The sequence below is a fragment of the Xenopus laevis genome, chromosome 1L (genome assembly GCF_017654675.1).
Source record: "Xenopus laevis strain J_2021 chromosome 1L, Xenopus_laevis_v10.1, whole genome shotgun sequence".
Taxonomy (NCBI): domain Eukaryota; kingdom Metazoa; phylum Chordata; class Amphibia; order Anura; family Pipidae; genus Xenopus; species Xenopus laevis.
The window spans coordinates 63956613-63982758 of NC_054371.1; the positions used below are offsets into that span (position 1 = coordinate 63956613).

At 38.0% G+C, this 26146-nt stretch overlaps 1 protein-coding gene across 1 annotated transcript in view; it reads left to right on the forward strand.

Moving 5' to 3' along the window:
* The first annotated feature begins 1437 nt into the window (after positions 1-1437).
* Positions 1438-26146, forward strand: part of rnf150.L (ring finger protein 150 L homeolog) — a 98993-nt gene continuing 74284 nt past the window's right edge. The window contains exon 1 of the mRNA XM_018231629.2: positions 1438-3132. Coding sequence (XP_018087118.1) covers positions 2679-3132 — 454 coding nt within the window. The 5' untranslated portion in view covers positions 1438-2678. The remainder of the gene's footprint in view (positions 3133-26146) is intronic.

Below are 26146 nucleotides of genomic sequence, written 5' to 3' on the forward strand. Positions count from 1 at the left end.
AACATTGTCCCAATTTTCCTCTTTTTAAAATATGTACACCAATATATTAATAACAGAGAACGATGGAACTGCGGCATATTTAATGCATTTATGAGAGAGCATAGAATTTTCGTAATTTCATACTGTACATATTCATATATTGAGGCTATGGTTATTTACAAGATGGTTATTAAATGTAAAATTCTTAACACTGTATCATACTTTAAAAACAAATTAATTTGTAACAATATGAAATGACTAGTAAAGATCATGAGGTTTATAAAGAACAAATAAGTACAAGTAAATAGTTACTAGTTATACTTATATTATGTTACGGTCTCTCTCGTATTTTGACACAATATGTATCGAAATGAGAGATAAAAACAAAATGTTGCACTATGCTTATGTTTAAACAGAAGATTTTTATCTTGTATTGAAATGAATGGACTTAAGGTTTTTAGGCGAAATTGCACATTGAAATATATGTAAAGCTGTTTGTCACATCTGAGTACTATGCCTACGACTACGTATTGTGGATACGAAACTCTTCAGTATGTTTGCTGGTTTTACCTTGCTGAAATAAAGTTTATCGTTTTAACTACAAGTGGACCATGGAGAGCTTGCCGATTTTTGTCTCCAAGTCCCTCCATTACAAGTCCCTTCATACACCCTATATGCTCCTGATAGAAAGTCTAAACAACAGAGTAGATCTACCAGTGTTTCTCCACAGTCACCCTAGTCTTTACAGAAAAGGCTTGAAGCCAGTTTCCAAATGTCCTAGGAAGCAGCCTGTATCTCCTTCTGTCCTCATTTTCTTCCTTATGGTGCTCTTTACCCTTCTCCTATTCTACTTTAAAATGCTCAAGGGGAAGAAGAGTAAAGATATTAATGTTCTTCCACTTTCTGCTTCAAATGTGCCCAGAGGCCCTTTGAAGCAGATATAAGTACTCCCTTATACTGCATGAGACATCAAGAGGATTTTAGATGCCTCTTCATTCTCTTTACCCTCCTCCTTAACCTGCTTGCTTGTCCCCTCTGTAACTGCCCTACTAGCCACTGAGCTTTGTCCTTGACTTTCTATTGCCCCACTGGCTGCTTCCAGCCCTTGCGTTACCACTAACCCTGTCCCTGAGTCAGCCACCAAAGCTCCCACCCCAGAGACCATGCTAATGCTGGTCACTCCATACTTGGAGCAGACTGCTTCTGCTACTGGAGTTCCCATACTGCTGCTGGCATAGGCTGTTATTGTGATGCCCTGCTTACCATCTAGCGAACAGTTTTTTCAAAACTACCATGAAACCCCTCAAATCTTGTCCCGGTGATCCACTACCCCACCCACAATGGTGCCCTCTGTAATAGACTCACCCGCCACCTGAGATGCCACAAATGCTGCAGACAGTGTCAGACGACCACCGGGATACCAGGAAAGCTCACGGTGGGCCCAGTTGTCAGTGGGTCCTCATGCTTCTAACCATTTTGCCTATTTCATGGCTATTCCCTATTTCTATGAGAACAAATAGGCTAAATAAATTGAATAATAGATTATAGTATGTAAAAAAAAAAAAAGGGAATGGGAGAATAGAGGTTGAGCGAGGAGAGGAAAAATGGTACAGAGAGTGGGCCCCTGGTGCCCCAGTCCAACACTGGCTGCAGATGATAGTAATCCTGATACTCCTGCCAAAGTTTGCTGTATCCTGATGGTCTGCTCCCAATGTCCCACTTGTAGAACCCATTGTCCTGGTCCTGTGTGATATCTCTCTGTCCTGTGCTCCATGAATAGCTGTGGGGCATAAACACAGAACAGAATATACCCACAGGAGGTGCCGCCATACTCACTCCCTGACTTCATCCCATGTCACCAGACCAACTTGCTGCTGAGCTGATCATCTGTCTCCTTCTTCATCTCCCTCCATGCTGAACTCCTCTATTCTGCTGGCTGTCTCCCACTTGCCTGCACCACCTCTCTGACCCCTCCTCTGTGCTGCACTTGCTGGGGAAGCACTTGTGCTGCATCTCCTGCTCCATGGGATGCTGGCCAGAGAGCAGCCATTGAGGGGGATGGGACGTTCTTGTGCCAGTCGCACCTTCTGAAGGTGGAATGTTAATGGGCTACCGGCTGCTGCTCAACCCTCTGCCTGTGCTGAAATCAGAGCCTGAAGCTCCTATAATATCGCCAGAGGAAGAAACTCTCTCTCCTCTATTTTCTCCACAAAATGGATGCATTTCCTGTCACTGAGTAATTCAAATTCCCCACTAGCTCCAGCTCCACCCGCTTTACTACGTCTACTAATCCCTCTAAACGTTTAACCCCTCAGAAGCCAGGATTGTGCAGCCCAGGATTGTAACCCTGCCCATGCAATAAAGCTGTCAGTCAGTCTCTGCTGGATATCAGCTAAACCCCTGCTACCACAAAGTCCTCCTGTGTATCATTAAGTGTGGGAGGCACATGTAGTAAAGCAGGGGCTAAATAAAAGCTGCAGTGCTGTGTAAATAGAGGGGAAGCCCTCTTGAGTGCGCTGGCCTGCATCCCCCTTTCTAATAATAAAAAAAAAGAAATTATCTGGAGAGAGAGAGTGACTGAGGAGGTGGTGGGGGAGAGAGCAAATCGCGCTGCAGCCAATGAAAGGCAAGTCTCCGGCTGTGACATATGCAGCAGTAGCAGCAGCAGAGAAGCTGGAGAGCGAGTAGGGAAAAGAAAGATGGCAATGTCTCTCATCCAAACATGCCGCAGCCTCGCTCTCTCCACCTGGCTGCTGTCCTTCTGCTTCGTACATCTGCTGTGCCTGGACTTCACGGTGGCCGAGAAGGAGGAGTGGTACACAGCGTTCGTCAACATCACCTACACGGAGCCGCTGAGCCACCAGTGGAGGACGGAGAAGAGTGAGTGCGGGAGGTACGGGGAGCAGTCTCTCAAACAGGATGCCTGGGGCTTGGCGGTGCTTCCCTCTTCCCAGCAGGACAGACTGGCCTGTGACCCGGCCACCAAGTTCTCAGTGCCGGCTAATGGCAGCCGATGGGTCGCACTTATTCCCAAGGGGAACTGCACATACAGGGATAAAATAAAGCATGCCGCCTTACAGAACGCTTCTGCTGTGCTCATTTATAACGTGGGCTCCAGTAATGCCAATGAAACCATCACCATGCCACATCCAGGTGAGTTCATGGCTCCTTCCATCGTCATACACCTGTCATGTGACACCTGCTCCATGGTATGTTTACATGTCAGCTGCAGCATACACATGGGGCACTCTATAGCCTCTCCTGTCATTCACTGCTTTGTGATAAATGAAAAAGCACCAGAAACATTAGCAAACCCTTGTGCTCCATCTGTGCATTGCTCCATACCCACCCTGGGCCTAGGGACCATTTGACTTTTGTACTAAGTGGAAATACTTTACCTGTAAATTGGTTGTTACAACTTTATGTTTTCAAAATGACTGGAGTAAATCCAGGCCAGGAACCCCTCCAGTTGTTGTTGGTCCAAATGCCTTGTAACTAGGGTTGCCACCTTTTCTGGAGAAAAATACCAGCCTTCCTATTTATCTTTTTTTCCCTTTTAATAACATTGAGCTTAAGCATAATTTTTACTGGCCAGGCCGGTAAAATACTGGCCAGGTGGCAACCCTACTTGCAACCAGCAACTAATTCTGGTAGTTGCCATTCAGAAACACCTGGGGCCTGCAGGTTCAACCTGCCTGTTATAAGTATGCTTTCCATAAAGCATAGCTGTAGCTTAAAGTGGGGGTGTCCATTCTGTAGCTCTCCAGCAGCTGGAGACTGAAATGTAGCTTCTTGCTGAGAAATGTATTTAAATAAAAGCTGCAGGGGTGCTGGTTGGGCATGCCTGATATATACTTTGAACTGTGACAGTTGTTTTCTGGGCATAGTAATATATCACTCTGTGTAGATATCAATTTCTACAAACGGGATATTTTGAGAGTGAAACATTTCATACTCAGCAATTAAGACAATCCCTGGAAATGAGAGATGTTGGCACCTTTGCTTGTTACAGTGGCACGCACAGGTGCAGTGTTTTTTTTTGGGAGTAATCTACACACTACAGTGGGCTTATTCTTTTAGCCTGTACTCAGGGGGAGACCTGTTTAAACAAGGAATGAAGGGCAATTAGCCTGCCGGGTGCTAACCTTGAGGAGACTGTTATTTATATGTGAATGGACATTATGCAGCATGCAGACTAATGCAGTGCTTACTTGGCTAATGTTGTCATTATTTTTAAGGATTACTCCACTAAAACACAGATTGATGTGCAAGGACAGGGCCTTATTGACTCATTCATTGATTTATTTACTTTTAAAAAGGCAACTGTTGTAAAGTGTGTATGACCTGCTACTTTTGGCAACCCTGATTCTGCTTTTTGGTCATATAGTAGCGGATCTTATGTTTGGCTATTGCAAATCTGCCTTTTACTTGGGTGCTATTTCATTTTTATTTAAAAAATGTCTCTTTTGTAATAATCTGGCAATAATAGCAAATTCAGGGTTGCCATTTACTAACTTGAAAGACTTGATTAAGTGTAAATGAACAGAGTTTCTAAAGGGGTTTTGTTCTCTAGGGCTGCACATGCATTAATGAGCTCAATATGTTGCACTGGAAACATTAGACATCCGTATTCCACATGACTGACGATTTATGTAAGGTCTGACAGTTATTTAGGTTCTCAGCCTGTTTTATAGAAACAACTGTTTAATGGGTTAACGTTTCCAGCAACTGGACACTCAGTAGGGGTAATCTTGCAATACTATTTATTTATTATCCTGAATGTATATAGCTCTAACACTGTAAGACAGTATTTTACATAAGCATAAACATGCCCTCATGGTAAGATCAAGCATCTCAAGAGTGACAGTATCTTTGCATTGCTGGTTATAATACTGCAGGTCATTATACCCAAAGTCCTCCATGTAAGTGGCAATGACAGATAAACTTTGCCAATGAAATTATCCTTAATGGGACCCAAGTACAAGAAGTTGTAAGGCATGGATCTCATTCCAGGAGACTTTAGGTTAAATAGTGAGGCTTTAGAGGAAATCTGGGTGGTTGGCAACACTGAGTCTGCCTGGAAACTATAAACATTTGGTGCAGTGAGTAACATTGCTTCATCCAGTGAATTCCACTGATAATTTTACAGTTGTACATTGCGTTATTCTTACCCTGGATACAGTAGAATAAAGTGACATCAGGTGGAATGTGTGTTGCCTACATAAATAGACATTTAACTTAATATTCTTAGAAGCAAAAGCAAGTTCCTTCTCTGCTTTATGGGTACAGGAATGTATTGTATGTATACACTTACTTGGCTTTCTGTTTTATCTGCCACAGGAAAGGTTATTGTTTTGTGTGTGCAAGGAAAGGTCAGTCTGACTGAATAATCTGTATGTTAACTGAGCACAACCCTGTGGCATTTATAAAGGGGCTGATAAACATCTAAATGGCATCCAGTTATTAAAAAGATCTTATGTTTGTTACTATATTTAACACGACTGTAAATGCTTCTACTATAATTAGAAGGAAAGTTAGAATCTTGGTTAACACATCCATTTAAAATTCAAAAGTAAAAAAACACCTTCATTTATGCGGACAACAAATCTCCTGAAAATGCTTTCCCACTGGCAAGTAAATCACCAGTGGGAAAACATATGTGGCGCTTTGTTTTCCTGAAGTTGCCTCACGATAAATCTCACTGTCTGCCATAACCCTAAAGACAGTGAGACAGGGTGGATTCCACAGATAACAAGTGTTGTTGCTTTCCAGGTCTGCCATTCACCTCCAGTGTCGGACTGGGATGCCAGGGGCCCACCAGAAAACCTTAGGCTGAGGGTCCACTTTCCAATCTATTATACCTCCTCTCCTCACTCAACCTCTTTATTCTCCTAGTCTCTTTTTCTCTACATACTATACTCAATTTTTCTGTTATTAAGCCTCTTTGTTCCCCGAAAGAAATAGGGAATGACCATGAAATAGGCCAAATGGTTAGAGGCAAGAGGCCCACTGACAACTTTGCCCATTTCCTGGTATCCCAGTGGGCCATTCCTCCCATGTGCTCCAGTACAAAGCATCTGCCAAAAAATGTTCAGTCATTGGCAGCCTGACTGCCATTGCATAAAGTCACATGCTGGGTCTATTGAACTCCTGCCCAAGTGGTCCCAACAGTAGGGGCCAGATTAATACATAGATGGATTTTATGGATTGTTAGAATTTTGTATATAAAACATAAAAACCTACCAAATTCATGAAGATGGGATTGGATGGCAAAGGATTTTTCTGCAACAGAGAACTGGAAAAAGTTATTTGTAGCTTCTGTTAAATGTAAGCACTAGTGTTGCCATCTTTGCCAATGGCAAAATGCAGACAAAGAGGATGGACCAAAGATGTTTGGGGCAGAACTGTGGCAATATAGTGCAGTGATGTTTGGGGCAGAATTGTTATGTTGTGGGTGGAGCTATAACATTACAGGGATGTGATTGGGCTGATTTTTGTCAAGACTTCATAAAACTGAAACCATGACAGAGAGTTCTGAACTGGACAGCCCCTGGAAAAACCAAGCTGTCCATTTCAAGACCGGACAGTGGCAACCCTAATCAGCTGTAGGTCTGATTAACAGCACATGCTTCAAATTGGAAACAGCCCATTGACTGCAGTATCAAATGCACAAAGCCCTTTTTACCAAATTTTACTTTACCAATAATTATAACAGGGTGTTTATAAAAACTACAGTTTGCTTTTTAGAGATGGATTGCTTCTATGAAAAAAAGAGAGAACAATAAAATTGTGGAACTATATTCCAGTGAAGGTTTACTGCTGATAGCTGTCACATCCTCACAATTGTGTAGTGTATGGTATTGAAATAAATCTGGGGCTATTTGTATTCATGTGTGGTTAGCAGTGAGGGCTTTTTATCATAAAAGGGTTAGTGGTAATTTGTGAGTGGGACTCCACCTATCAGCCATTCAGCCATCAGCCATCAGTTTTTGATTCTATTGTCAAATTGGAAAACACAATTTAGAAAATACCTTTGAATACAAAACTGTCACTGAGTCCTAAGCTGGTTGTTCATGGGCTGATATTAGCTTTCAGTGTGGCTCCTCTGGCCTGACGCATATCTGGCTGTTAAAATGACCAGATATATCTGTCACACAGGAGAGAACCACAATGACTTGTTGATGCAGCTCTCTCCTGGTGGGTCTGCCTTGGTCTCTAATGTAATTGTTGGCCGAGGTATGGCCTATATAAGCTCCAGTGGGGCAAGGACCAATGTATATGATGTATAATTTTCATAAAGCTCTGAAAACATGCTGGCACTATATAAAGATATAATTATAATCAGCCAAAGGTCCACTTGTTTGGCAACATCACCAAACAAGTGGGCCTTTTCCTGTCCAGCTTTAGGGTTCATCACCTGAAGAGTATGTATAGAGAATCTTCCAGACTGACAGGTAAATGCAATTTATCTGTGCTTGTTGGCAGATCAGTAATCAGTTGTTTCATGTGTAGACACCTAGGGTTAACGTTTTAGACTCTTGCAGTGTTGCACAGATTTCTGAAATGCACTGAACATGGCTTGTAAGAACATGGGAACAAGAGCAGAACATGCTACAGTAAACCCTCAATTTTATGTCCCCTGATTTTAAGTTTTCCCTCATTTTACATTGTTGTTTTGTGGTCCCACCTATGGATTATGCATAATACATTTCCTTGATTTTACAATTTCCTGGATTATACACCATTTTCTCTGGTCCCCTTAAAAACGTAAAATGGGGGTTCTACTGTAGTACTGTACCCTGTATATAATACCTAGGTTGGAACAGAGCTGAGGACACTGGTGCAGAAAGGCAGTAGGGCTAAACGCTGAGATAATGTGTCTCCATAGTAGAACACTCAGTGACACCTTCCATCATTCCACAAAGAAAAATAAAGATATTTAGATCTTTTGCATGTGGCCCTCACCTTGTCATGTCTTGACACTCGCTAAACCACCAAAAACGTCTTCTGCTTTAGGGTAAGGCCCACATCTTTTGAGACAGTTTCAAAGTGTGCAGTTGTACTGAAGAGTGTGCACCTCTGTCTTACTATGGAATTCACCTCATTTAGCCAGAAGGAAATTTCACAGCTCTCTTTTTACTCTAACTTTCACCCTTCTATGGATATGCCTCTAAAAATACCATGCAATTGTGAATAAAAATTGGTAGGATTTCCATCTTAAGAACCGTTGTGTGTTCTGTTTCACCTTTTGATAAATATCCACCCTTAGAGTTGTGTTGAGAAGCACAGCAGCATAGTATTTGGCAGTGGGGCACATTTTGTAAGAAGCTGCTACCAAATTGGAGCTTGCCATGTATAGCATATTAAAGGTCCCCTGTGATGATGCTCATTTTGAGACCCCACTTGACATATAACTTAATTTTAAAAATCTGCTCCATCTGTGGATAACTGATTTGAATCTGCCTGTGCATAGTAGTGGGAATCAGTAATGAAATTGAAAGTCATATGTCAAAATTGCAGCTTCTCTAAACAAAACTGTTTTGACATTAGTTGTCTGACACGTTAAAGGAACAGTTACGTCAAAAAATAAGTGTTTTAAAATAATGAAAATATAATGCAGTGTTGCCCTGCTGTGTTTGCTTAAGAAACACTACTATTGTTTATATAATTAAGCTGCTGTGTAGCAATGGGGGCAGCCATTCAAAGGAGAAAAGGCTCAGGTTACACAGCAGATAGCAAATAAGCTCTGTCTGTCTAATGGTGTTATCTGTTATCCATTTGTTAACCTGTGCCATATAGCCGTTTTTTAATTTCCGCCATTGCTCCACAGCAGCTTGTTTATATGAACTATAGTAGTGTTTTTGAAGCAAACAGATCAGTTTTACCAGTGCAGGGTAACACTACATGATATTTTCATTACTTTAAAACACTTAAATTTGTGGATGTTACTGTTCCTTTAAAGCTCGATGACAACATGGCCTTGGTTCGAACTCTGCTAAAATCTAAATACTACTTAGTATCATGGCCTTTGAAGGATAGTTCTTTGACCTTTTATCAACTGTCCTACTTTTTAGGCAAGTTTAAACGTTGTATTTTAGGAAAAGGTGCTGTTTCTATCTGCTGAAGGATACAGTAACATGATTAAAGTTTGTTTTTACAGCAAGTTAGCCATAACTAGTCTATTGCATTTGCAATGTGAAAAATAAACTTCTGATTGGTTGCTAGTCATTAGTGGACTAAGGTAAACTTGGATCTTGTCAACCTGTAATCCCTAAACTGTCCCCTGTTGCTTATTTCTAACTTCATAACTGTGTAAGCTGCACTATAAGGACTATGGGCCATACAGTGGGTGTCACTCACCCTTAATGTTTCCTATTCAATTAAATATCAAGTCCCTCACACCCAAAAATAGCACTTGTTATTGTGCCACAACTAATCAAAACACCATGGGGCTCATTTATTAACAATGTGCATATTTGATCATGGGCAGTAACTCTTAGCGCCCAACCAGTGATTAGCTTTTCAGGCAACTGCAGGTGGAATAATTACAACAATAAACTGATTGCTTGCCTTTGGTTACTGACAGGTGCACATTTGCTTGATTATTAATTGATAAATAAGCCTTATGTGTCCCAAACCCCTAATGGAGCATTTATACTCACTGTTGGTCAGCTTACAATGTGGGCAGAAATAAGAACTGCAACATAAACAGCTTAAAAACAATATATACATAGTGCATAAAATGGCATATTTTAGGATAATAGTATCCCTTTAAATTTCAGTCACAGAGCAAAAGCATCAGCATAAATCCTCATGAAACAAGGATACAAGTCGCTTTTCCCTTTATAAATTTAATGTTTTTCTTTTGACAATAAGAAGGAGATTTTATGAAGTCTTCCCTTTGTTTTGCCAACTGTAACTGATTGTTTCCCATTTGTCTAGTCACAAGCAGACGTTTCACAAGGAATTTTGTTGCAATTTATTGCTATAGTCTTGCAGTTATAAAAAAAAAATGCTAATGGTGTCTGCAGACAGGAAAGAGTATGTGTGAATTTAATTTGAGTGGACTTCACTTGGGAGAAGCTCTGCTTGACATCTCATAAATCATATATTTATAGAACAGGGACTCATAACTCCTGCCCTCAGGACTCTCTAAGTGAGTTCTTTTTTCAGGGTAAGTTCACTGCAGCATAGGGTTTTCTGTGTAACGCCCTTATACACCAATTTAAATATCTGTCAGCTTTGATAATATCATGAAGTCTGTGTCTGAGAACCATTAATAGAGCATCAATGGATCTGCTCTTCTCCAGATGTCTGCAGAGTGCTCAGTCCTTTGATGTACCAAATTACTTAGAATAAGGTACCTTCTTTTTATGATGTTTAGCGATCATTCAAATCAGGTACCTTCTTTTTTATTATGTTTAGGGATCATTCACACCATTTTTTGTGTTTGTGGCACTTGGTGAGCACTTAGTGAGCACTTCATGGCTTCATGCTACAATCTAGACTCCTCTGGATTTTAAATTCTTCATTGCAAAGTGCCGATGGTTCAGCATGTGACTGATTGCCTTTTTCTATGCTTTCCTACAAGAAAGTCATGTTGTGCTAATGGTCTGTGTCATGTGATCAACGCAAAAACCCTGAAGCCCTCTGCCTTCTACCTATTTCTCTTCAGCTCTTGTAAGGAATATACAATCAGAGCATTGTACTTTACATGTGCACTTGAATATGTCACAAATCTAGTTCTAGTAGTAGGACTCCATGAACGATCTGACGCGCTGCGACAAAACGCATGCTAATTGTCGCATGCAACAAAAATAAGGTAAGAGATAGAATTGTCGCATGGTGTCGCAGCGCGACCCGACAGTTGTGTCGCGTCGGATCAGTGCTGCGACACCAGGCGGCAATTCTATCTCTTACCTTTTTATATCACATGCGACAATTAGCATGCGTTTTGTCGCAGCGCGTCGGATTACTCGTGGAGTCCTACCCTAAGAAAGGAACTCCACGATGATTTCATTGCGCAGGCGTAAAGTCGGATGCGATGGAAATAAGGTAAGAGATGGAAATGACGGATGACGTTGTAACATTCATCTGACGAGTCTCATGCGTTTTGTCACAGCGCGTCGGATCGCGACAAAATCGCTTGTGGAGTCCTACCCTTAAGGGCTAAACTCCACAGGAGAATTTTGATCAGATTTTGTGGGTCAGATTTTATCTGATCTTGTCATGCAATTGCACACAACCTCACACAACAGTACGAGATTTGCAGGATGCTACAAAATCTGATACCCCTATAGGACTCGGATCAGATAAAGTCGGATGGTGTAGTTTATTCATGCAATTTTCCATATAGTTTACAAATCAGATTTTTGGACAATTTTCAATTAATTAAATTTTTTATTATTTCTGGTTTTTGTGTTAGCTTTTTATTGCGAAGTTCTTAGTTTTCAATTTCAGCAGTCTGGTTGCTAGGGTCCAAATTACCCTAGCAACCATGAATTGATATGAATACAAGACTGGGATATGAATAGGGAGAGAGCCTGAATAGAAAGATAAGTAATAAAAATTAGCATTTGTAGCAATAGATGGGGTCAGTAACTCCATTTAAAAGCTGGAAAGAATCAGAAGAAGAAGGCAAATAATTCAAATATTATAAAAAAAAGAAAAAATGAAGTCCAATAGAAAAGTCGCTTAGAAGTAGCAATTCTATAACATACTAAAAGTTAAATCAAACATGAACCACCCCTTTTACACATGCGACTACTTCCGACTTGTAGGAATCGATCTGTCGATCCAACATCATCCTAAAAAATCTCCAGTGAAATGTAGCCATAACACTGAGCACTTGCTGGATACCCCTAGAAAAAAACTGTTTTGTAACATTTTGGCTAAACGGTGTTCTAAAATTTCCACTTGTAGATGGAACAGATGTACAGCATTTTCATCAGGTAGTATGCAATCTGTCATATTAAATCACCTATTCTATACCTCCCAACATTTTTTAAATAGAAAGAGGGACAAAAAGATTTGCCGCGAGTACCGAGGTGAATTTTTTTGACCACGCCCATTTTTGTGGCCGCCCCTAATTGCCATGTTCATTTTACAAAATTTGGCAGGTTATGAAAGTTTGAACACATTTCTGTGGTTTTTATGTGTTATTACAATTTTGGTAATAAGGGTGCATTGCCTTTAAGCTGCAAGCCAATTTCCACAAGAGACCTGTTTACCTTAACTTGTTACAATTACTTATTTGCTTATCTTAAATTGTTACAAAAGTATCCAAGTGCACCTGGTGGCTGTTGTGGGCTCTCTGCCAAAAGCTAATTAAGTTAGAAACTTTGTATCTTTTTCTGACTGTTCAGTGCAGGAGATAAAGAGAAATTTGGGACATTTCAGTAACAATCCGGGATATTTCAGTAACAATCTGGGACTGCGGGCTGAGCTGTCAAAATTAGGACTGTCCTACTCAAAACGGGACAGTTGGAAGGTATGCTGTATATTTTTATGAATCATATGTTGTACTCATAAGTGATGTAGGAAAGTTGCACATATAGAAGGTCTATAGAGGACAGTACCATAGAAAAGATAAGGGAATGTGCATTCCATGTGTGCAATCACTCATCAAACCGTTACCTCTGGTACCAGCCAATGTTACCGACTGTTCCTTAAACATATTTCAGTATAAATAAATATCACTTTTACTGTAGATAGCATTATAAAGTGCATGAAAAGTACAAACCTAGGATTGGCAAAGCAGGAGGAAACAGCAGGATTGTCTGTGTTCGTTTTCAGAGACTTCCGCTGACAGAAAAAAAAAATGCTGTGGTATTTCCCTTTCCATAGCCAACACTTACATGATCCGGAAAGGCACTCTCACTGAGATCATCTCTGCCTGGGCTATAAATTTTAGCATCTGTCAGTGTATTAAATTTGGTATTCTCACAGACACTGGGTTTGGCTTTGGCTAAGCATCCCAACTTGGCTACATACGATGGTATATATTCTACAAACAGAAGTACTCCTCTTATGGGTAAACAAACTGGTCTTTCATAGTCCCTGTTAGACCACAACCAAAAATATTTCAAGAGGTGTCCAACCTGTAGCACTCTACCTGTACTCAAACAGCAATGCACAAATGATACAGGATTAATTGGAAGCCCTAAATATTGATGATGGGCTGAGTTTTAGCTAAGCACCTGGGCAAAGCTCTCACAAATGATAGTAGAACATATTTATCTTTCAAACAGAAAATGGCTGAACTCGGCCCTATGTTGTGTTTTTGTTTGAAGGTTTATGTGAATAGATTGGCAAAACATGGGCATTGTTCTTAATCTAACAAGTATTCGTCATATAAGGCATCTCCCCTCAAATGTATTGATTTAGTGAATACTGTATCAGATTAAAACTAATATATATATATATATATATATATATATACTGTATATATATATATACTGTATATATATATATAGATATATATAGATAGATAGATATATATATATATATATATATATATATATATATATATATATATATATATATATAGATAGATACTGTATATATAATATTTTAATAATTATATGTTATTCTTATTGTTATTCTATTCTATAAGCTGCACATATAAAAGGTCTATAAGGGACAGTGTTATAGAAATACCAAGGCTCAAAGGCGCAAGTGATTCGATTTTTTTTGTTTGTGTGTAAATTATACTTGGAGGTTTACTTGCTTTCACTAATATAATGCTTAAATGCTAATAAAATGCTAAAATAAAAAAGTAGATGGTCCTGTTTCAGTCTTTGAAATTTTTCAATTTGTTAAAAAAAAGTCACAGTGTGCTGGTCTGATAAATTTTATAATAAAATTAGATTTTTCTGGGCATTTGAGTATAGATGCAATAATAAATGAGTGTGAGTTCGCTAGCAACTTCTGGTGCCACGTGTGCAGTTCTGGCACTCAATGGGTTAATTTAGTGATTTACTCAATGCATATGTGTTAAATACTTTTGGAACAAACATGTATTAACAAGTTGTTGAAAATGTAAGGGTCATTGACCTTGGTGGTCAACAGGGGCTCATTAATGAAGTGTTGAATAGCACTTTTCTATGATGTGGCCCTGCTCTGACAGCAGCTATTATCAGGAGTCTAGTCTCCAAATGGTATATCTTGTGAAGGACACTATGCACTGATTTGCTTAGTAGATTTCTGGCAAAACTGAAACATTGAGTCCCTTGCTGTCACCTGCCCAGGCAACCTATATTTGTCAAGCAGTTGTAGCTGCTTTAATAATGACTTAGGGGATTTGTTGTATTAATGGAATCTTTGACATTTTTTTTTCAAGCTCTGACATTGTTCAAAGAAATCTTTGGCCACAATCCCAGCAAGCGCAGAAATATAACATAATTTCTGTTTCTCCATATTACAAAGAGCATTTTCGCTGCAACACATATATTTGGCACCTGGCTTTACTAGCCCCATAACAGTGTCTTCCAAACTGTGGGGCTGTCCCCCCCATAGGGGCTTGAAGCAGTGCCATGGTAGCCGAGCACAAAGGCCATTTAGTGATTGCCTGTGGATTCTGTCTCATTTTCCTAACCGTTAGGATTTCTTTTTAAAAACCAACATATTTATTAAAGGAGAAGGAAAGTTACCTAAGCAGTTTATTGCCAATAGATTAGCCACAATAGTGCAAGCTATAACACTATATTTATTCTGCATAATGCTTTACCATACCTGAGTAAACAGCTCTAGAAGCGCTCTCTGTTTGTTTAGGATAGCAGCTGCCATATTAGCTTGGTGTGACATCACTTCCTGCCTGGACTCAGATACATCAGGGAGGGGGAGAGGAGCATACTGAGCAAGCTCATGCCGTGGCCCTAGAGGTTTAAGCTGAAAACAGAAAGTGTGATACAGAAGCCCATGTGTACACAATAGAAGGAAAGAAATGCTGTGTTTCTTTTGACAGAGGACTCAGAGCAGCATTACTTTGAGGGTTTACTAGTGTATTTATATAGACCTTTCTGATAACGCTTACTTAATTTTAACCTTTCCTTCTCCTTTAAACCTGATTGACAAAGGCTTGTAAAGTTATCCATTTTTCTAAAACAATAGCTTCATTGCAGTGTAATATACAAGTATGGGATCCATTATCCAGAAAGCTCTGAATTACGGAACATAATCCAATCTTTTCAAATGTATTTCCCTTTCTCTCTGTAATATTAAAACAGAACCTTGTACTTGATCCCAACTAAGATACTGTATAATTAATCTTTATTGAAAGCAAAACCAGCCTATTGGATTTATTTAAGGTTTACATGATTTTCTAGCAGACTTAAGGTATAAAGATCCAAATCTGGAAAACCCCAGTTCCCAAGCATTTTGGATAACAGGTCCCATACCTGTACTGTAAAGTGTAGCCCCCCTCCCAACATTTTGTACATTAAAGAAACAAAAATTGTTAAAGTCATGAAGCATATAATGTGCACATTTCTAAATTGCTTGCAAATTGCAATTGTCGTTATGGGTATTTTCTGGAATCCTAGTTATCCTAACATTCTTATACGCAAGCCAAGACGCATCCCTGTCTGACACTAGCCTAATGGCTAGGGAAAGCATGACATGTCAGACTGAATTGCCTGGTCTTGGGGATGACTTTGAGTGCCTGTCATTCATAATTTCTGTTTATTTACTCCAACAAAGACACCACATCTATAACCAGGTGCCTGGTGTAAAGTAGAGAATTTCCTTGTGCCCATAGCACTGTGCACCTCATATTACATTTTCCTCACAATATAAAGATACAAAGGGGCAGATTTATTATGGGTTGTAAAAAACAGCGGAATAATTTGCCACACATCGCAATGGAAAAAAACCTTGTAAAAATTGAGTCATTTTTTAATGCGCTATTTCTTTCCGCCGGAACTTACTTACAAAGGTCTGAAGCAGCGTAAAATAACGTTGGCAAATCTGCTGTTTGCATAGGGTAAAATAAAACATGACTTGATAAATTCGCCATTTATTTTACAAAGCTTTTTAAATCACCTGTACATCTTAACTGCAATCTGTCTACAATAGACAGGGCCCATTTTAGCCGATGATGTGTTTTGAGTTAACATTGGTGTGCATTTCTGCTTTCCAGCCTTACAGTCCTTTGTGGCACTTGAGTTATGGAATAACAGTATGCATAATATGAGTTGTGCAGCCTATAATATCAGTTGATGGATTTGGGCCTAGCAAGTAATAAGAGTATTATTTATTTTAATATTTATACTAATTCTACACTGACAGCCAGTTTCCCAGTGTAAGAATCACTTCATTGTTCTAATCTGATCAGTCTACTGTATATCCATTCATACACTTTGCTTTCTACAAGGCTTCCTTTTATAGCTTCAACCTTTCTGCTTACCTTGTCTTCCCAAGGATCTGGATGTTTACTATGGCCTCTCTTTTTAGAAATCAGTTTTTGGTGTGCGAATGTCTGACTGTTGCCTTCCTTTTACACATATTTGTGGTCACTGAGAATCACTGACTCCCATAAGCATTTTCTATTGACATCAAAGTATCACAGTGCAAACACAACTGCTTGCTTTTTTTGGTAAACTTAAAATACCACGACTGCCAGGAAGCATTGCAAACATTACTCTCTTTCTTATAGGGAAAATGTATATTTATGAGGAGGATTTTCTTGTCAGGGGTGAATGTGCAGAGCAGGACTCTTGTAATCATTGTTAAACTATGTTGCATATTTATCAACATTCAAATTTGCCTTTTTTCTCCAGTTGAATATTTTTGCTTTAAAAATCATGAATTTAAGTGTCCTAACTCAAAATTCCAGATTTATTAAGCTCAAAAAATTCAAAAACTGTGAAATAACAATTCAGCAACTGAAAGCTGGCTATGTTCATGAAGAAGTCATTGGGTCAAATGTGCAATCAATCTTGAAAATGGAAAAATATCTTGCATTTTTCTAATATAACCTCCGAAGTATCAAATGTCGTGAGTGTAAATTACATAGCAATCTTTGTACAATAAGGTGTGGTATGTAACAGTATGTGGGTGATTTTCCTTTTTGGCCAAATCAACCAATATCTTGACTCTGTTCTTAAGTGGCACCAGGCCGATACATACAGTAGTAGTGTGAAAAAGCTGACTTTTGGCTTTATAATTTCATATAACAAATCATAGGGGCAGTATAACAGCCACAAATCTGTAACTCTGTGCTTGGCAAGACCTGATGTGACTGATGTATAAATTCTGTAAAGCACCGTAGCAGGATGTAGAAGCTGTTTTAGTGACCCATAATTACTAATTAAAAGGTAGCATTTACTGGTCAGCTGTTTAAAAAGCAAACTCTTCATCTACATTACTAAATTTGGCCAAGTTTTGTGCCTCTGTATATGAATCATTGATTCTTTGCTTTACATGATAATGCCCCTATAATCTACTGTTCTTACACATTTTTAAAAATTTTCTGAAAATGTCAAGCAACTTAAAGGGGCAGATTTATTAAGGATCGAGTTGTGTTTTCCACGGAAAATGTGAGTTTTCTAGGTATCAGTTGTGGTCTCTTCAAGGAACACATTGTTAAGTTAATAATGCAACTGAACTTTTTACCTGGTAATGTATAGTACTATTTTTGGTTACAATGTTGCTTTTTTTTCCTGTTAGTAGCTGCATTGGGGTGTAACATCCCATCACTTTTGAGAATTATTTTCTTGATACAACAGAACTATAAGACAATATTGTTTTAAGAATTTTTGAGAGTACCTTGTTTCCCTGTACTGCAGACAAGCCTAAAATAGAACATTCTCAATGGGAATCTGAGACTTGGAACTTAAGAATGTTGGACACCAGTTTGCTAATTCAATCAGTATTCTGTTGGCAATCAGATAAAGCCACATAAAACCTCCAGACAAGTTCCAATTTCATTGAGTGCACTAAATGCTATGCCAAAATGTCAAAGGGGGAAGAAGATTTAGTTTGTTTTATATAATGTTTTTCTTGTGGTCTTAACAAACATGGCATGTATTTACTCAATCATTAACTCACTTGTTTAATTGGAATATGTAGAAGTGAAATAGCTTTTTATTGTCTTGTTGGCACTGATTTATCAGTATTCTGTGCCTTAATACTGGGTTTCAAATGGAAATGTGTAAGGGTCAGATTGTTTCATGTGGTTAATTAAAAAAAGACTATTCATTAGTGCTGCAAAGTGCTTAGGTCTTCCAAAAATTCCAGTTTTCATTATAATATGTGCAATGCTGTCTTGTATTAGCAATGCTGCCTTTCAGCACAGTGGTTCTAGGTTTGATACCAGCCAAGGCACTCTTCCAATTTGAACACTGGCATTTTTTCTTGATGAGGGAATTGTTTTCTCAGTTATGAAAAGTTTACTGAATATTTTTTGCCTTCTTTTTTGTGTATTTTTATTTTGCAATGCCTTTTTTCCTACTATTTCTTATAATGGACACCTATTAAAAACTTTTGCTCAGTAAATATGTTTTTCTTCACATTTTGCATGTGTAAAAAAAAAACACCACAAAAGAACAAAAAGGGAAGCTATTGTTTTCCCTTAGGGGAAAGAGATATGTTCCTCGTTTGTTTCAAAAATATGGTGAACAAGTGTGTTTAAGCCTGTTAGGTTTGTATTGTTTAACTTCAGCAAGCTTCACTTGATTAACTAGGCTGCTGAAACTGCATATTCTAGACCAGTGGAAACAGCAATATTGAAATCATATCTGAAATCCAGTATTTGGTTGTGCCATATATTCAAGTTTCAATGTTTCACATTTGCTGTGCGCTGACCATATTCTAACCTACAAACCAAAATTAAATGAGAAGCCCTTTGTACCAAATGTTAATGATAAACTTTGATCTATTTCTATAGTTTCTTTACTTCACTCTCACTTTCTCATCCCCAATAAAACAACCAAAAAGGGATGCTATTGTTTTCCCTTTTCCCATTTGGTTTAAAAATATGTTGAACAAGTCTGTTTTAGCCAGTTAGGTTTGTATTTGTTTAACTTCAGCATACTTCACTTGCCTGTTGAACCTGCATATTCTAGACCAGTGATCCCCAACCAGTGGCTCATCAGCATCATGTTGTTCACCAACCCATTGGATGTTTCTCCCAGTTGGCATCAAGTCAGGTGCTTATTTTTTAATTCCTGCCTTGAAGGCAAGTTTAGCTGCAAAGCAACCATCTGTATTGCCAAATAAGCTCCTGTAAGCTGCCAGTCCACATAGATGCTACTAATAGTCAACCATTTGGAACTTTTTGCTTGCTTTAGATGCTCTCCAACCTTTTTTCCCCCACATTTGAATGTCGCTCATATGTTAAAAAAAGGTTGGAGACCCGGACCCGTTTTCTAGACTCTACCAGTTTAAAGGAACTGTTCAGTGTTTATAGATCACATTTTTGGCTAACTAACTATATTGTAAACAGTTTTATTATCCAGTTTTGTTTTTACACTGAGCTGTTCCGTTAAGGGCATTTTCCTTAATAGCGCTTACATATGAGTATTTCTCTGAGCGTTTCCTTGTAGTGTCTCTTTTATGCATATTGAAACTAATATTTTAAGATACCCCCAAAATACAAAATTTTAAATGTATTTATTTATTTTAATGACCACACTGAGCTGAACAAATCTTTACCTATATACCACTACCTCCATCAGGTGTGTGAAATCAGTGGAATTCACAACCTGGCCTGTATACATTATAAATAGTTTGCAAGCCAATTCATGAAGTATCACAAAGGCTTTTTATAGGGACACAGTCAATGATGATGGCAGAAAAGGGACCTTGTCTAAAAATCTATACAACTTGATTTTTGTTTGATAGAAAATTTAATGTTAAAGGGGAACTCTGGCTTCCAAGCCAAAATTGAAAAAGAGGCCCATTTAACACAGAAACCCCTAATATATCCATCACAGTTACCTGTTTCTTCAAAAAGCACGAATAAATGCCATTTTCTATGCTGAAATCCAGCTGTTTAACAGTTCTTCTCTTTCTGCATCATTTGAAATCCTGGCAGGGAAGGAGGGACTAAAACACTGATGTTACAACTTCTCCACAGCTTACAGGCAGCATACAGGGACTACCTAACACAAAATGCATTGCACTGTGATGTTCCTTTCCTTATGGAAATCATATGTGCAAGGAATTGTGGGATTTGGAGGATGCAGGCTAAGGACAGCTGGCTGATACAAAGTAACAGTTGTCAGCCAGCTCAGCAAAGTAGTCAGACAGATCAGCATGAGAGCAGGGCTAGGCTTAGGGAACTGTCAGAAACCATTATAAATCATGAAAAGTCTGCATATTTTTTAAATTAAGTATATTGTAAAGTTGCTTGAAATTATATTACTTTTCATGTTTTTGTGGAGTTCCCCTTTAAGTAATGCATTTTCTGTAAGGTTAAAAAATCAGCCAAAATAGAGTGTAAGAAAATAAAGTAAAAAGTACAGAGCTGTCTGACTTCGGACTCTGTTCCTCCTTCACTCTTGGTAATTTTATTTGGTTGCCCTAAATTATCACTTTTTTGTTTTGTAATTCATAAATTATTAAATACTTTAATGTCAGACCTATGGAGTGTAAGTATAACCTTTTTACTTCATTTTTGTTTCTATAAAACATTTGTATACACTTCAGTTCTGGTCTCCCAAATTAATATTAGTGAGCCAAGAAAAGTGCTTTGTATAAACTAACTATGCTGGCAAGGTGGTTTTATGGGATATTTCTCTTTGCTAGATCTAGAATGCTGTCTATTGCAAAACTAACAGAGAAATTACTCATTGTGGGCCAACTCCAAGAAACATGGCTGCCAAATATGTAATGGAAACAACAATATTGAAATCAGATCTAAAATCCAGTATTTGGTTAAAACATATACTGTATTCAAGTTTGTTTCACATTTGCTGTGCGCTGACCATATTCTAACCTAATATTCTAACCTAGTAAACAAAATTGAATGAAAAGCCCTATGTACCAAATGGCAATGATAAACTTTGATCCATTTCTATAGTTTCTTTTCTTCACTCTCACTTTCTCATCCTTCTTTTACCGAATTTACTCTTTACTTTCCTCCTTCTCCTAAATGCCCACTGTAGCATTGCTTTCTAATATTCTTGGCCAAGTCTTTTGCACGGGACAACTGCATATTATAAAAAACTACAAATAAAGAGGTGTGTGAACGACCTCTAAATCTGTGTCTCATTCCTATTGAATAGACTCACAGACTAATGTCAATAAGCACATGTATTTAGTCTGTTCAAAAATACTATTCAGGGGGAATTAAAGATTGTGTTGGTACCAGCTGGAGAGCACTTGTATGCATAGTTTTATTGCTTGGTGGTATGAGGCAAGGCATGTTACTGATTCATAAGGGATTTGACCATTACTGGGTGTTTGGATTATAAAATAGCTTTTTAGATATTAAAAAAGAAAATTTGTTGTAAACTGGCAACAGCAATTTATCAACCACTCAGCATAGAAGGACTTCTGTATGTATGAACTATTTTATTCTATTAGGTCTTAACGTTGTTATTACGGTATAAATATTAATACATAAAGGTATAGGATCAGTTACCTGGTAAACCATTATCCAGAAAGCTCCGAAGTACGGGAAGGCCATGCCCCATAGACTCCATTTTAAACAAATAATTTATGTTTTTAAAAATTATTTCCTTTTTCTCTGTTATAACAGTACATTGTACTTGATCCAAACTAAGATATAGTTAATTATTTTTGGAGGCAAAAGAATCCTATCCGGTTTATTTAATATTTACATTTTTTTTTTCCGTAGGGGGCTTATTTACTAAACCTTGATTTATTTTCTGGTCGAGGTTTCTTTGTCAAAAACTCACATTTTTTAAAGGGAAAAAAATCGATTTTTTTTTTTTTTTTAGATTGGGAGGCACATTTATCAAAGGTTGAATTTCTAATTCATGTGAGTTTTTAAAAACTCCCCTAAACTCCCATGAATTCAAAATTCGACCAATCAAAATGTATTAAAAATCAAATTTTTTAAACTCGGATTAATTAAATCGACCCGAAAACTGAATATGATTCAAATTTAAAAAACTTGATTCAAGTTTTTTCTCCCAAAAAAACTCAAATGTCAGGAAGGCTGCAAAAAACTCAGAAATGGATCCCTGGATGTCTCCCATTGACTTAAACAGCAATTTGGCAGGTTTTAGGAGGCGAGTAGTCAAATTGGAGTCCTTAAAGGACCAGACTATAACAAATCCTGAAAATCGAATTTTTTTAAAAAAAACTCGAATTTGAATAACTCCCTAGTTGAATTTAGTTTTGACCATAAAAAAATTAGAAAATCCAAATTTTCAATTCGACCCTTGATAAATCTACCCCTGCGTATACATCGAAGATGCAAAAAGTTCATATCCTAAAATCCGTCATCTAAAACCTGTCACAGTCATCTATAAGTCAATGGCAGATGTTCCTTTTAAAACTTGAAGGTATTGTGATCTGCACATGTTGTCAGATGGTTCGAAAAATTGGGCGTTTTGGGCGATAACCTGAAAAAAAATTCAATTTGAAAACTAAGTAAAAAATTGAGCGATTTGGGAATCAAATTTGAAAACTTCGTATGATTGGGGTTTTCGCTTGGTTTTATCAATTTCTTCCCCTGACCTGACTTTTTTTAGTTATTTTATTGATAAATTAGATAAAATTGCGTATGGGAGTTTGGTTTAATAAAAATATGAGATAAATTAGATTTTTAGTAAATAACCCCCTTAAAGCGTGGAGATTCAAATTATGGAAAGATCCCTTATCTGGAAAACCCCAGGGAACCGAGCATTCTGGATAACAGGTCTCATACCTGTATTTATAAAGTTGCATTATATTCCAAAGTGCTATAAAATAGATGGGTGTATACACTGGACGTACAGATTACATACAAAAATACAACCAACCCTGCAGTTAATACACAACAAGCAGGGTTACAGTAATTTGCCAATTTTACAGAATAAAAATAGAATCAGACGGTCCTGCTCACAAGGGTGTACAATCTAACAGGTGATGTGTGGGGATGGGCAACAGCCATTGTCTGCTACTGTTTGTTGCATATGCATTCATTTTCTAAATGCCTAGTGTCTTAGTCACAAATAGCAACCCCTTGTTTTTCATCTTCTCAAAGAACTTTATAACACAGTGACTATTCTATTTTTTGATTCGTAATACTAAAGATAGTGAAGGTGTGAGGTGCAGATTTGTCATGTGGAATATTAATTTCTAGGCTAATCTTTTTAAAGCATCGGAATGCATTGATTTGTTTTAATCAGGTCATGTGATTAACAGTTGATCCTAGGCGGCTTTAAGGGGCTATTTATATTTATATTCTAACTTTAGGGCAGAGATGCTTTTGGAATCGCTTAGAGTTTATTATGGGCACAGAATGAGACACAAGTAGAGGAGGCGTTTGCAACCACTTTGTAACCTTTGCTGAAGGGTTCATACAGACATGTAAAGTAGAACATACATTTATGTATCTGGCGCAGTGAGTACATTTTAGATGCAATTTGCCATGTTTTTTTAATCACCTCATATAAAGGACCAGCAGCAGCATGGCCCTGTTTCTTTTGCTCTTAATTCAAAGCCCTTTTTGTAGAGGTCATGACCAGACAGGAGAGATTAAGGGTATAGCTGCCTTGACATTCTGTAGTTCTGAACTTCACTGTAAAGGAACAGTAACACCAAAATATTAAAGGGGTTGTTCACCTTCCAAACACCTTTTTCAGTTCAGTTGTTTACAGATTGTTCCCCAGAAATAAAGACTTTTTTCAATCACTTTCCATTATGTATTTTTTACTGTTTTTCCAAAATCTAAGTTTAAAGTTGAATGTCCGTCTCTGGTGTTTGAGTCTGGCAGCTCAGTAATTCAGGTGCAGATTCTGAGCTGTTACAATTTTGCAACATTTAGTTGATACATTTCTCAGCCGGAGTATTAGCAACTATTGTATCAATTCTAACAGCTGCCTTTAATGAAACTCAGGGATTCTGCTCAGCGGGGTCAAAGATAAGAAAAGTATCACTAAATGTATCAATTTAGAACAGTTTACAGGGTCGGCGACCCCTCCCTCCCAGAGTGGCTTTAATAGGTGAAAAATAACACTTAGCACTTCAATATTAGAAAAACGGTAAACACATAGAAAATAAAAAATAATTGCAAAAAGTAGTTATTTGTTGTGATCTATCTGAAAACAACTAGTTGTTTGAAGGTGAACAACCCCTTCAAAGTGTATTAAAGGAACGACAATATAATGTACTGGTGCACTGCACATGTAAAACTGGTGTGTATGCTTCAGAAACTCTACAATACTTTTTATAAACAAGCTGTTGTGTAGCAATAAGGGCAGCAGATCAAGCACAGGATACACAGTAGATAACAGATAAGCTGCTGTGTATCCTGTGCCTTTTATCCTTTTTCAGCTTTGAATGGCTGCCCCATGGCTACACAGCAGCTTGTTTATATAAAGTATTGCAGAGTTTCTGAAGTAAACACACTAGTTTAACCAGTGCAGCACAACAGTAAATTATATTTTTTCCTCACTTTAAAACTTTTTTTTGGTGCTACTGTTCCTTTAAAGGAGAATGAATGGTCCAATTGATGGGAGACAGCAATGACCAATTGCTGTGGGTTGCCAAATGTTAGGGCAACCCCCAAGGATTGTAATTACCTGATACCCCAGGCCGGGCACTAGTGAGTGATCCTCTTCCTTCCCTCATATTTCTTCAGAATCTAGTGGCTGATGCATGTGCAGCAGAGAGTAAACGCCGTCTTTTTATTACTGTGCATGTGACCCTGAACGAAGTAAGAAGGAAAGAAGAGTATCACTGGCTCACTTGTGCTTGGGCCAGTGCAGTTTTCTGCTAACAGGAGCATGGGTCCAGGGTATCAGGTAAGTCATTATAATCCTTGGGGTATACCCTAACAATTTGGTACCCCCATCAAGTGGAGCTTTCATTCTCTTTCAACTTAACTTCAGTAAAGCTTGTCCCCATGAAAAAAGCTTACAAACAAGCACTTCAGTTATAAAGGCACATGCCCCAGCAGATAACATCTGGGGGACATCCCCATCAATGAATTGTCTCCAAACCTACCTTGGGACAGGAGTTTGGAAACTATGGAAGTGATCTCTGCTTCTGTATCAAAGTTGACCAATTTCTAGAAATGAAGGTTGTTTGTATCACAGAAGACAAGACATGGAATAAATATGCATGAATGATAACAATGGAATGGAACACAGTGTTATATACGACTTAATGAGTCAAGAAGATGAGTCAGAAAAAACACAAAACTGGTTATTTAGCATAATATCATGCCCTTTACTTTTATATTGCAGATGATCATTCTAACAAGGCAGGAGGCATCTTTAATAAGTTGGATTGGACAATATTATTGGTTCCAGGGAATCCCATCCATACATATTACAGGTTTTACAGTTATTGCTTGTTTACATTTTTTTTCATAAAGGAGTAACACTTGTAGCTATAATTTGTAGTTATAAAATTTGGGTTGTCAATGTGTATTCCATGTGAGCAGCACAAGAAGTGACAAAATTAAAATGATCGTACTTCTCATTTCTGCATCTATATTCAGCTTGCTATTGCGAGTGCAGACTTCTATATTAGCCTCATTACAATAAAGAATTCTGTACAGCAAGCTGTAAAGTAGAAATGCAGTAAACTGTGCTCAGAAATCCAATTAACACTTCTACAGGTAGACAGGCTCAAGGGATGTGTAACAAAAATAAATGGAAGAACAAGCTGAAAGAGGATTTTAGTTGATGTGAGAAAAACAGCAATTTACTATAAATAAATTGATGCCGTCTTGAGCGGAAATATTTGTTAATTAAATCTTTGCATACTTTCTTTTTTACTTTAAGGCAGAGCAGTATTTATTGTAAATTGCATTGCAATGTATGCTGAAATATTTCAACAGTTTCCTTGCTTTCATTTATTACTACTATCTTAAAGGTGAGTAGTAAGGCTATGGACTTTTTTTTGAAAACAGATACAATAAGTATTTTGCCATTTTTGGGACATTGTGTATAATATGCAGCTTGCTTTACCACTGATAAGCTTTTTTGTTGGGACTCCAGAGCATCATCACCACTTGCTTTGATACATGCTGTAGACAAAATAA